Source organism: Channa argus, chromosome 21, assembly GCF_033026475.1.
Source record: "Channa argus isolate prfri chromosome 21, Channa argus male v1.0, whole genome shotgun sequence".
NCBI classification, from domain to species: Eukaryota; Metazoa; Chordata; class Actinopteri; order Anabantiformes; family Channidae; genus Channa; species Channa argus.
Genome location: NC_090217.1, coordinates 8,107,775 through 8,120,614, shown reverse-complemented (window position 1 = coordinate 8,120,614; position 12,840 = coordinate 8,107,775). Strand labels below are relative to the sequence as shown.

At 39.8% G+C, this 12,840-nt stretch overlaps 2 protein-coding genes across 4 annotated transcripts; one reads left to right on the top strand and one right to left on the bottom strand.

The window, feature by feature from the left end:
- Positions 1 to 778: 778 nt before the first annotated feature.
- Positions 779 to 10,420, bottom strand: mettl25 (methyltransferase like 25). Of its 3 annotated transcripts, none has more exons than XM_067490485.1 (12): positions 10,147 to 10,420; positions 9,536 to 9,721; positions 9,313 to 9,419; positions 8,625 to 9,209; positions 8,192 to 8,339; positions 6,272 to 6,366; positions 6,084 to 6,113; positions 5,475 to 5,548; positions 3,430 to 3,523; positions 3,145 to 3,219; positions 2,670 to 2,741; positions 779 to 1,241 (listed from the first exon to the last, which is right to left on the bottom strand). In XM_067490485.1, exons 1-12 carry the CDS (start codon positions 10,361 to 10,363, stop codon positions 1,134 to 1,136), a joined length of 1,791 nt encoding a protein of 596 aa, XP_067346586.1. In that variant the 5' UTR covers positions 10,364 to 10,420; the 3' UTR covers positions 779 to 1,133. The 3 variants fall into 3 exon arrangements, with proteins under 3 accessions (XP_067346586.1, XP_067346588.1, XP_067346589.1); XM_067490487.1 differs by having other exon boundaries at positions 782 to 1,241; positions 9,536 to 9,718; XM_067490488.1 differs by having other exon boundaries at positions 782 to 1,241; positions 9,536 to 9,647; positions 10,147 to 10,232.
- ccdc59 (coiled-coil domain containing 59) lies at positions 10,417 to 12,731 on the top strand. Its single transcript, XM_067490502.1, has 4 exons — positions 10,417 to 10,900; positions 11,153 to 11,513; positions 11,970 to 12,078; positions 12,230 to 12,731. Exons 1-4 carry the CDS (start codon positions 10,753 to 10,755, stop codon positions 12,392 to 12,394), a joined length of 783 nt encoding a protein of 260 aa, XP_067346603.1. The 5' UTR covers positions 10,417 to 10,752; the 3' UTR covers positions 12,395 to 12,731.
- The last annotated feature ends 109 nt before the right edge of the window (positions 12,732 to 12,840 follow it).

Below are 12,840 nucleotides of genomic sequence, written 5' to 3'. Positions count from 1 at the left end.
GAAGTGGGTTGCAGCACAGTGGCAAACATATCAAATTCCCTTTGTTTTATGCTGACTGGTCTGTTCCAGACAGTTTCTATAGTTTTATGAGGTGGGTGTGCCAACAGAGCTTTAATGAAATCATTCAAATACTGCATTGCCCACTCTGTGGAGGGACATATACATGACAAATTTAATGTTCGTCATAAAAGAGATCAGTACAAGTACCACCACCTGTCACATTCCACGTGTTCATTTGCATCAATTTCTGATTGTATATTATTTAACTATTAATGTTGTAAAAGAGTATATCATATTATATTGTCTAAACGACGTTGATCGGCTATTTTTTTCACCACTTACCCCAAAGTTTTAGCTAAATACCTATCTATTCAGTATCCATGACCTTTAGTATAATCAGACTTTTTGCAATTCATTTTGACAGTATTCAAATACTATGATTTCATAATCAAATTACAGGTAATCACAGTCTCACTTAAAGTAGTTTTGTTTCTTAGTCCCAGAGATGCTGAATTTACCTCCCCTTTCTTTGTAGGCCCCTTTTAGTCTAACACTCAAAAGTATAACATTTGTCTTCAAACACGTAAGAGGAGCATGATTTATTAAATTACCAAGAAATGTGAAAAAGTTAAAAAAAAAAAAAGACTGATGTCACCTCTTCCCATGTCATTTTCACTACTTTCTCTGGTTTGGAAGTCTAGAAATTGTGTTTCCAGATCTGTCGACAGAGGTGATTCAAGCCTCCCTAAATCCCACAATACCCTACAGGTCCCTGGGTGGTTCTTAAAAACAAGTGTTTTCTCAAGAGTCATAAAAACAAAAGGTTGGGATGGATATAATTCAATCAAACATGGCTGACGTTTATACCAGGTGTTTTGAGCATGTGTTTGGATGAGTCGTCCTATGGAAAGTCAAGGACTGAGCGGTGAAAATATATGAGATATTTAAGATGTAGTTTTAATCAGAAACAGCAAAAGGATCAAAGTGACAGCAGAAACAGCACAAATAAATTAAACAGTTAGATGAGACATATATTTAAAAACAAGGAAAGACAGAATACAATCAGTATAATTGCTGACAATGTGCAATCTTTCTGTGTAATGTAATCATGCACATACATATGTACAATTTTGTCAGTGTGTAATTCTGTTTCCATTAGTCTTTAGTCCGATGACAGCATAACATCTTGGTGACAGCAGGGGATCGAAGAGCTGCACCAGTGCAGAGAACCAAACTCCCTCCTGCAGTACACAAAAACACACGCCCACAAAACAATAAGACATAAATATGAAACACATGGACATAAAAAATTGGATTCCCATCCCAGTTTGACTTTGTAACCCTTGGCATCTTCTGCTGTGTGATGTTCTTGTTAAAGATTTCTCTATTGAATCCCCAGAGAAGACACATCTGTACAAATATTATGCCAGGTGGACTCATGTGTAAAACAAGTTTGTCCTTGATGTTTAGTACAGAACTAGAGCCAACGGCCATGCTACCGGCTCTACGAAGCCATATGGTTGTCAGCACAATATAATTCTTAAATGTCCTTATTTTGCTGTGTTACATATTTATTCCATATTTCTGAACAAGTGAAACCAGATACAGTCTGAACATGTGAACGTGGCAGTACTCACAGTGCAGCGCCGAGCTCAACGCTAACATCAATACGCTAACACGTTGATGTTCAGCTGCTATTGTTTATTATCTTTCTTTAACAAGATTACATGTTACAACTAAACCTAAATTACAGATGAAACCAATTGGATTTATTCTTACAGTTATTGGCTCCAAACCCATTTCTCCTATTCTCACCTGTTGATGGCACTTTATGGAAAATTAAGGAATTACCAAAAATCTAAATCTATCCTGTAGGAACCACAAATATTTGTTTGACAGTATGATTCTGAACAAATGACTCTTGTTCAGAATGTGGTCTGTTTGTGTTTATGTCCTTCTTTAATGCCAGCACACTTATCATCACATGGATCACATTTGTATCCATCCATCACCTCCTCCTTTTTTGCACGTTGCTCCTCCCCTCCAGGAGACCTCTCAAAGCTGACTAAAGCTCTTAATGTTATATGGTTTGATTGCACAGCTCTATTAAGGAAGCCCATCTGACATACATCTTACATGTAATCAGAAGTTCAAAGCAAATGATTTGTACATATCTCTTCACAGCGACTCAGACCAAAGATTAGCCTCTTGTTGGCTTTCGTTTAGCCAATACCTATATTATTGTCAATGATCTGAATAAGAAAAATGGTTTCCAGATGTTAGCTGACATTTCTGCATGTTCACTTTCATTATCTAGGATGCAAATGTCCAACCAGAATCAATGATGGTATAGAAAATAAAGAGCTCAGCTGGAGAAGGAGAATAACTGAGTGCTGCAGGCAAGCAAAGAAACAGGTTAAAGCCACAGTGTGCGAAGTAAACTAATGCTAACGTAAGACACTTCTCCACAATAAGATAAGCATTGGTGCTTATTTGTATTACAAATAGGAGAAATAGGTTCAACTAAAGAACAAAGTTTTCTTTTCGTGATATGTACAAATTACCATTATTTTATTTAATATATTTATTTTGATAAATGCACACACACAAACACAACACCGCTTAGCTGTCTGACACCTTATCGCGTGTCGTGACTGAAAGGATTTTACCTGTTCTTTCAGGTAGCAGAGGCGATCCAGGAGAATCAGACCTTCTATACAGGGAGCCAGGGTCACCTTCAACTAGGAGTTGTCACGAAAGAAGAAACATGAAAATCGTGCTTTTCACAGTAAGACGGCCTTTGTAGACTTCTCCCAACATATAAACTCCAGACTGGTTACTTTTCAGCTGCTAGTGGGAGGTCCCCAAAATCCATTTTACTGCTTTATGTCATGAAAGAAAATTGGTATGTTGGTTGACACCACAATTATTGACCTCAGCAGGAAAACTCTTTTCCTCCCATTCTTTACGATCATTCCTCTATTATTTCCTTGTACACTACAATGATCTCACTTAATGATGTGCAATTTAAATGTTTTATAGAAATTAAGGCTGAAACTAGTTGTTGTGGTGTCAGATGCTGTAAAGCCTGGATGTTGCTCATTTCTAGTGGTTTCCAGTTAGAAAATCCCGCCAAGCACTCACCATGTTAAAGGCATGCATTTCAGCCATTCGTGGCCTGTAGGTGTCTTGGTAATCCTGGATGTCGCTGTCAGAAAGCTGATTTTAAAAAAAAGTTGAAGTTGTGAGCAACATATGACGAATCAAAATGCGATTGCAAACCCCTCAAACTTCTGGTGTCTGGAAACATCCTGAAGCAAACATTTCCCCTTTCACCAGGCCAAAATAATGAGCATTTATTCCAAAGTGCTCAGTTTCCACAGTTTGCTACTAGAATTTGTTACATGACTGTAATATTGTGGTCCTCACCTTTGATTCATCCAGTTCCAGTCTGCGTAGAGCTCGACGTACGTAGTCCACAAATGATTTAGCCTTGGAGTAGACGTTCCCAACTCGCTTTTCACTGTGGAACAAATGCACAAACATACATATTTTCTCAGTCGCTAAATTCACTGGTTTTTCACGAATGTTGCTTCTTCTTTTGTAAATCATGCCTTAGCAACCAGACCCAAACACTTGAAAAGGACCAAACCGTGATGAATAGCTGCTGCTTAGAGGACACTAATGGGTATTCAATCCTGATCTGATGTTAGTCGTTAAACTGAAGGTCACACGGCAACGGGGACCAGGCAATGCTCAGTGTTATTTAGGAATCTTTGATCACGTCTGCACAGAGCACATTTGATCAGGGCTAAATGAAGACCTGACATCTGCACAGTTGGCTTAAGATAATTAGGCAGAGAAAAGCAATGACCATCATCCACCAAATATCTGGACAAAAACCAACAGGTCTCACATAGACAAGCTCAGCTTAGTCTGCCTTGTTTCATGCACTAGCTGTGTGAAAAGGAAAAGGAAACCTAACATTACGACCACCTTTCTCAGTTTTTAGGTTGAAACTGTCAGAAAGGTGATGGTTCTACTATGTGTTTATTATTGAGGTCAGATTGGCAAACATTATAAAAAGGGGGGATTTTAGGTGTTCATGATGAATTATTGTTATGTATGATCTGTGTTTTATATTTTATGATCATACTTTTGTCTGTAAAACCCTAAAAATAGTGACACCTTGTTCAAATAGCTTATTTTGTCTGAACAGTCCAAAACCCATACATCATACAAACTAAAAATAAAAGCCTTATCTTAGTTTAGGAGCAAACTAATCACATTTGAGAAACCAGAAATATTTTTTTCCCCCTGCAAAAGCAGTGTGGGTCTACGATTGGCAATGTCTATGTGGACTGAAATAACTCACTGACTATTAAAGGGATTGCTTCAACACCAAAAGTCCCCCAAAGGTGGAGTCAGCTGTACTTTCTGTTTACAGCTGCATGGCAAGTGTTAGCATGCCAAAGTAAGATGGTGAACATGGTAAACATTTTACCTGCTAAGCATGAACATGAAAGCAGAAGCAGCAGGAGTAAAGCACCAAAACTCCCCTCCCACTCCAACATTCCTCTACATGGTCTAACTGCTTCCTGTATGGGCGGAGCTTCAGAGGCAATTTAGGAACCTTGCTCACCTGTGGACATTCACTTTTGAACAAAGACGCGGCCTCGCCTAATGTGGATGCTTCATCCTTCACCAGTAAAATACGATTTAGAAACAAATCCAAACTATGTCCAAAACAGTGGACTGGAACTACTCTCCCTTTGCTCTTTTGTCCTAATAGATTTGAAAAATATTCCATGAACCTGAATTTTTGGGGGATAAATATTCTACAAGTTTCTTCGAACCAGATAAAATAAATTCAACATATAGGGCACCACCTTGTAGATGGCCACCACACACTCAAAACCACCCCAATAACTATGAGACATCCCCACCACACCTGGCTCATGATATTCCTGCTAACCCTTTACCTTCAGAGTCACGTGTTACACCTCAACACTCAGAGGCCCCAGTTAATATTTGAGTTAACAGGACTGGTGTTTCCAGTACAGCTTAATAGAACTGTTAAAGTAGCTGAAGTCTTACAAAATAAGCGATTTTCAAACTTGCCGTCGAATAATTCTGTGTCTATCAACTTTTCATTGTCTTAATGAGTATTCATTTCATCTCTGGAGTCTGTGATACATTAGCCTGGGCTTGACAACCAAAACCTGGTCTGCATATGACTGTTGTTTGCACGTCTTGGTTCATCTGTAAACCAAATAAATCTGAAGCAAAAACATTAACACTTATTTAACACTCGTTAGCCTGTTCTAACTTCTTCCAACACAAGACACTTGCTACTGGATGTGAACACTCTGACACCACATTCACAGCTTCAATGCAAAAGAAAAAAAAAACTGAACGCGTCAGCCCCTTATAATTTATCACACAGAAGTAATTCCAGATGTTAATTCCCGTACCTTTTATAAGAGCTGTAGTGGTCTCTGAGAATAACGTGAAGGACTGCACGGTAGAACAGAGACTCCATCTGAATCTATAGAAAAAGATAAAGGTAACTTTATTCAACATAATGCAGTATGTTGCAGTACAATGAAACATTGGTTTTGGTCTTGCTCTTCATCCAGTTTGTGTATGAACGCTTGATAAATAGTTCTGACACTTTCCAAGCAAGATGCAACACAAGCAAGCAATCAAGCCTGTTTTGGGATTCAGACCCCAGCATCTAACAGTAATCAATCTTGCAGTGATTGCATTAATATTTATACACATTCCATATTAATGCCTGCTGGTATCATGTATCAGCTTTGGCCTGGAGCTCTGTGCTCTACATTTCAAATAAGTACACTGTAGTCAATCACAGACTTAAAACAACAGCGAAACTAATGAGGTGATTGTTCGATTGCATGTAGATGATCAACAATGAAGATAATACAGTCTGGAGTGAGTGTGAACGCCCATATTTGTTGATTGAAATAATCCGAGTTGTTTTCATGTGTGTGCCATTCTTGCATGATGTTGACTATTAGTTTAAGATTTTGATTAAAAAAGAGTATGCATGTATTACTCACCCCCTGGCTGAGTGAAACCCTCTCCAGAGCCTGTTTTTTTTTTTAGAAAAACAGTAAAGCAGTCATCAGCTAAATGAATAACAATTTCATTCACAGGTCCCTCAGCAAATAGAAGGACCATCGATTCAAAAGAGGCACTTGTTACAGAGTCATAACAGTCTAAATACTAATATTAAATACTAACTCACCAAACAGGCCGACATCCTGGCATTTCTGCCACAGAACCAGGACTGTTCGCGAAGGTACTGACTCAGAGGGAAACCACACACACTGTGCGAACACTCTGTGAAGAACACACACACGCACAGGTTTTTTAAAAAATGTGGATGAACTTTTAGAGAGTGGATAAGAATTACTCATGATTACTCATCATTTACCACGGAAAGTTCAAGTTACCAGAAGAAACATTGTACATAATTACAGAACTGCTCAGTAAGTGTCCAAATACATAAAAAAAAAGAAATGAACCCATACCAGCACATTTAAAACCATTCAAAGCGAATAAACCATCTTTTTATGATCGTTACTACATTTATTCCCCCCCAGGCACTATGCAACCTGGCATCTTTTAACGACTGAGATCAAGGTGCAGTGAATCCAGTAGGTTATAGTCGAAAGAAGCTTGAAAAATGCAAACTTTTTTCTTCTTCTTCTTTATTTTTTTGCAACCTGCTTTGGAAATGCAGCAGTGAGGTTAGCTTTCCTTATGCATGGCATATGCTTGCTGACAATGGCCCACTGAGGAAATTGAAATGGACAAGCCTTTCCTCACTCTGACAGGTCGATTACGGTACATATGCAGACATGTTTATAGAAACTAGCCTTTTGTTGACCACAGAGTTCACATCAGAAGTGGCCACGTACATGCACTACAGATCAGAAACACAAATATTTCTAATACCCTTGTTTGCAACAGTACACCAACGCTCTCCAGACTTTAGACGCCTCTATGTACTCATCTATAATAAGCTGTTTTGGGGGGAGTACATAGCATCAGACTGGACTCAGTAATTCCGTATGGTGCCCAAATGCCGTCCCTGAACTCATGGGATAAGCAGAAAGGACCCCCCCAAAATATATATATATATATATATATATCGGTAAAATAAACTTTACTGATATATATTTTCATTATTTTCATTATATAGCAGTTGAATGTTTATTAAAAGTTAAGCTGATGAAAAAAAAAATTTTTTTTCCCCACTTCAAAATAAGGGAATGCAAACATTTGCACCTAAATGTACATGTAAAACAGCTTCCATAACAAACCCTTTCAGCTCCTTTTTAGGATGAGATAGGCCACCACTGGAGCTGGCCCACATCCCAGAGTGTAATGTAAGGCCAACAGGGGAGAGAACGTGTGTGTGTGAGAGTGTTTTCAATCAGCTGGCACGATAAAGTTCTCTGCTCTGTGATGCTGCTGCGATGGTCTCTTTCAAAGCGCACACAGTTAGGAGATGACACAATACTGTCTCAACTGCAGCGCGGACCCTTATAGATTTGCGCAGGTTACAGTCGCAGAACGAGGACATGTGTAGATGATTTCATACCTCATAAACTGTGAAGTGTATGAAATAGGGCTGATATCAATCTGTTATCCTGTATTTTGGCATCTGAATGAACCATAGAAAAACTAGCAATGCCGAAGTCAAGCCCAACTAAAAACCACTGAAAATGAAATACTACATGCTAGCTGCAGAACGACTTCCATCACTCCCAATTGATTAATTAAAAGGCTAAAATAAATCACATTTTTAGCAGCTTTAAACCGCCATCCTAAATCCATAAATCCACACTAATGGCTCTTGGAGTGGGTTCCCAAGCTCAACTCAATCACCACCAGTCTAACTTGGCAATGCCTGCAGTCTCCCAGTGGAACGTTTGACTTGTTTACTATGGAATATAAGTGTTTATAGGGAAAGATGAGATTTTATTTCAGAATGGTTCACTGTTGAAGAACAGACACTATGTTTTCACAAAACAGATGGGGTGCTGTGTGTGTTGCTTTACGAAACACAGAGAGAACGACACAAACACACTAATCTGCCCTTGGCTGTGATCTATATCTCTCGAGTGTGTCATTGCCAGCACTGCGTGTGTGTTATTACCCTGTCCGGCAGGGTCAAACTCCTCAGACAGCAGGTGATAGCAGCAGCCTACGCTGCAGACTGCAGCCAGCTCCGGCTTAGCCACAAACATCCTCAGGGTGCTGGGAGCCAAGTCTCCACATGTGTGCAGGCCGACCATGACTGCATCCTAGAGTTTTGGAGAAAGCATACAGAGAAAGCAGAGAACAGAAGAGAGGGAGGGGGAGGGTGGAGATCGATGGTTAAATTTATTGATGATGACGTGCTGCACATTTGGCTCCGGCTCGCCACAGTAATGCACAGTCCAGCCTCTGTAACAATCTTGTAACTTTAGGAGCTGCTGTGGGAATCGTGCTTAACTATTATACAACAGGCCTCATATCTGCACCGCCACTTGACACACAAAAATCTATTTTCAACATTTACTGTTGGCTTTTTTTTTTGACCTGCTCACCTCCAGCTCATTAATAAGCTCTCTGAGCTCTGTGTCCGCAGTAACATAAGATGTGAGGGGTGAAAACACAGCACTGGCACTTTGGCTTCTATTGAGAGCTTTCCGCTCCAGGTTTTCCCTCTTCCTCCTTTCCCTCTCCGCAGCACTCAGTTGACTAGGGGGAATTCTGGGGGGTGTAGTCTGTATCACATCTGCTGCAAGGGCACTGAGGAAGAGCTCCTCCGTTTGTGGGTTTGGCTCTGAATGCTGCTCCACCGCAAGGTGGACATCTGTTAAACCGACAAACACCTTCCTCTCTTCCTGTGACACAATTCCTGCCTCATCACCATATAGAACATCACCGTCTCCATTAGTGCCAGTCTCTATATTTTTGAAATCCTCCAGAGGTAAACGTGTGGCCTCTTCCTGAGGCCTCACTGCTTTGCTGTGTTTCTGGTACGCTCTGGAGAACTTCTTCAGCTTCCTGTTCCTTTCCTGGGCTCCGTGGGTGTTGGTGCTAGAGGAGTCGATGCCATAAACCTTAAGGCCGTACTGCAGTGACAGGAAGGAGCTCAGGTAACCCTTTCCAGAGCCCACATCTATCACCTGTGAAAAAGATGAAAAGGTAAATCATGTTCCTTTTGCTTGCAGTTCTAAAGCTCCTAGACAAAGTCTTTAAGGCATTTATACTAACTTTTTAAAAGTTTACCTGTTTAACCCGACAGCACCGAGCCAAGCAGGCTACCACCTCAGACATTGACTGAACTTCATGAGCTTTCTTAGAGTTCATAAACTCATCTGGTTCAAGCTCAGCTCCTGGAATAGAACAAAAGTTATTTTTGGAATTTGAGGTGGACATTCCTGGACAATCCTTGACTGGTTTCCTACTCTCAGCATGAAACACTGTGTTCAGACAGTCTGCAGCTTCCTACCTGTCCCCACCAGTGGAGCGCCAGACTCAGACACGTTCTCTCTGAAGGCCTGCAGTAGCTCATCTCTACTTAAACAGAATCCAAGGCCAGGCAGAGAGTGAGCCCTGGCCATCTGCAAAAGTTCATGGGTATCAACAAGCCGATTTGTATGACTGCAAAACCCAAATATGTTGCCAGCTTGCCCTGCTTAGAGAGAAAGACATAGAAACATTGGTAATGTTGTACAAAAATGTTGCATTTGCAATTGAGTTACAAACTCAGGTTGGTGGAAGGAAGGAAATCACTTAATGGACAGATCAACCAAATTACAAGGAAGAACATTTTAGTATTAGTTTGCTACTGACACCCCAACACAATGGGTTGAAAGAACTTTTGTTTGTGGTGTTATCAACAAGTAGAATTCAATCTAATGCAACCCAATACAGAACCGCTGTATTGGGTTAATACAGCGTTAATACAGAGTTAATTAAGCAAATCCTGCATGCATTTTTGAAGAAATGTTTTAATCAACGTATCATCAATTAGTCAACCAACTTTTGGTTTCCCCTTATGTGACACAGAAGGGGGATTTGTTCACAACCTGGCAACCAAAGGGCTTGAGACCTGTTTACCTTTGCCTTTGTGTTGTGGCTCCCCCTTTTGGTCGCCACAGGAGCTCACGGCTGACAGGACCTCCTCCGGCGGCACGGCCACTAACCGCTTCCACACGTCGTGAGTGTAAAACTCCACAGTGTGAGCATTAGCGATGCTCAGAGTCACAGACAGAAACCTCTTCACTTCGTTTATCTTCTGTTGAATTTCCGTAAGACTCTTAGAAGAGGATAACATGTTTAAAAGCTCCTTAAAGCAGACCTGAGCCAGGCACGTAGCAAGTCTCCGCTACTGGTGTACGTCTAGGCATTAACAATCGAAATACTGTTCGATCATCTCACGTCATAGGTGCATTTCTTTGGTTTGCTGTTTCTCTTCCTCCAGTTTTTAGGAAACCCACTGGTATGCACAGTTGTCCCACATTGCACGATTTTAGGAATGTCCTTGTATTAAATTGACCGAGTCAAATATTAAAATAGATATTATTTGACTCTAGCTACTCTGTAGTCGACTTATCATGTCTGTCCCAAATCGTCATCACCGAGCGTCTATGAGGAAATGGCATGCAGCCTGATCCCGCATGAGCGTTGTAAACATTGGACTTATCCTGCTAAGAATTTATTTTAATGGCACCAACAGATAAGAAAATGAAGAATAAGAAGCTTACAGGGAAAGATGGTAGCTGGAAGAAACCCCAAAATAACGCACAGGGTGTTAAAAAGAAGAAGAAATGGATCCCAGAGCACAAATTATTCGAAGGCAGTGTTCAGGAAGGTACGTTTTACATAACGTAACTTTTAGTAAACTGGTAAAGTTGTAAAAAACAGTAGTTAGCTTATTAATATGAGAAATATAGAGAACTTAGAAATCTAATTGACGTGGCTATTTTATATGACGTAATTTGATAATTGTAAACATATTTTAGAGTTTCTTTTTAAACATACAAAGTAAAATCGGCAAGTAAGTGATACACTAATCACACACAAATTTTTAACTGCAGTATCAAAATCCTTATTTACGACTCAGGTCAAGGGTTTGCCTACAAGAGGAAGCAGAAAGTCAAACATGAGTACAACAAACTCCTGCGAAAGGAGAAAAAGAAAAATCCAGAGTCAAAACTGTTATACAAGGAGGAATATCCAGAACACCTCCGACATCTTTACATGGAAGAAGCAGAGAAGCTGAAAAAAGAGGCCTGGGCAAACAGAGTGAACAGAACTAAGTTGAGAATGAAAGGTCGGGAGAAGGGAGAAACTACAGCTGAAAATGATGCTGCCTCACAAGAAACTGAAACTGCTTACAACGATCCAGAAGTTCATGGTGGATGTGAGCTGACAGATTTTGTGACTGGGGACCCTGACCCAACTTCAGTCTTGGAGAAGGAAAGGTAGGCTAAGATTGATTTATTGTTTATTTAGTTTCTAGCACTCTACTGCTGCATATTTGTTAATACAGAAAATGGCTGCCACTGTGCCTCAGGAGACAGAGCAGTCATCCATCAATCCTGGCATTGTTGGTACGCTTCCCAGCTCCTCTTGTCACATGTCAAAGTGTCCTTGAGCAAGAGACTCAATGCCAAGTTAGTTGCCTCCAGTAAGTGCAGGCCCCATTGGTGTGTGATTGTGTTTGTGATTGTGTAAGTGGGTGAATGAGAAGCAAGTTTTATTCCAATAAGGTCGAAAAGCGCTTTATCAGTGCAGACCATTTATTAATTTGATTTGAATGACTTTCTGTTAGGTTGGAAACTAAAGTGTGATGGTATTATTCATTGTACACTCTAGCTTTCAACTATTACGCAGATTAGGAAATGTAGTAATGTTTTCTTTGTAATATTCTCTTCTAGTCTTCCAATTAGCAACCGCAAAAGGAAAAAAATGCTGAAGAAGACATCCTATCAGAGGACAAAAGAGGAATTTGAGACACTTAAAGAGAAACATAGAAAAAAGAAAGAGGTGAGCTGTTTCTCCTACAGTATGTTTCTCCATGAAAAAATAAGGCCCCCTCTGTTTTTGTCACACATTTTGATGTACTTGACTTGTAGTCTGATTTTCTGTTGACAACGTGTCTTGTTCTTTTAAATTCATTTTGTTTGTTTAATCCAAGGAGTACCTGAGGGACAAGCAGCAAAGAGAAGAAGCCTTGCAGAAGTACAAACAGAAAAAGAAGGAGACATATCAGATGTTGAGCAAAAAGACCAAGAGAGGGCAGCCAAATCTTAACCTTCAGATGGAGTATTTGCTACAGAAGATTCAAGAACCTAAGAAATGACTCTTCGGTTGCAGCTGATACTGAGGAATGAATGGGGGAAAATGTGGATTTGTTTGTATTTGACTTACCATAAAAGCCTGATGAAAGGTGCATGTGAATTATGCTATGACTTGCTCCAAACACAACATGCCTCTGAGTTCAGAATTGTCTTGTTGGTAAATTTGATGAGCGCTTTTACTGATGTATGGTGATTTTTACAGTTTTTTTTCTTCCTGAAAAACCTGATTTTGCGACCTATTGTAATCTTACACCACAAGATGGCGTTGTAAGTTATGAAGAGATGCAACAGATGAGAAGAAGTTTTTTTGTCAATAAATTTACATGACTATCCTGTAAAGTTTTATTTTGAAATGACTAGCTTTTTTAAAATGACCATAACACAAAATATTATATTATTATTATATTATTATTATATATTGCTTTTATCAAGACGTACAACCCTTACA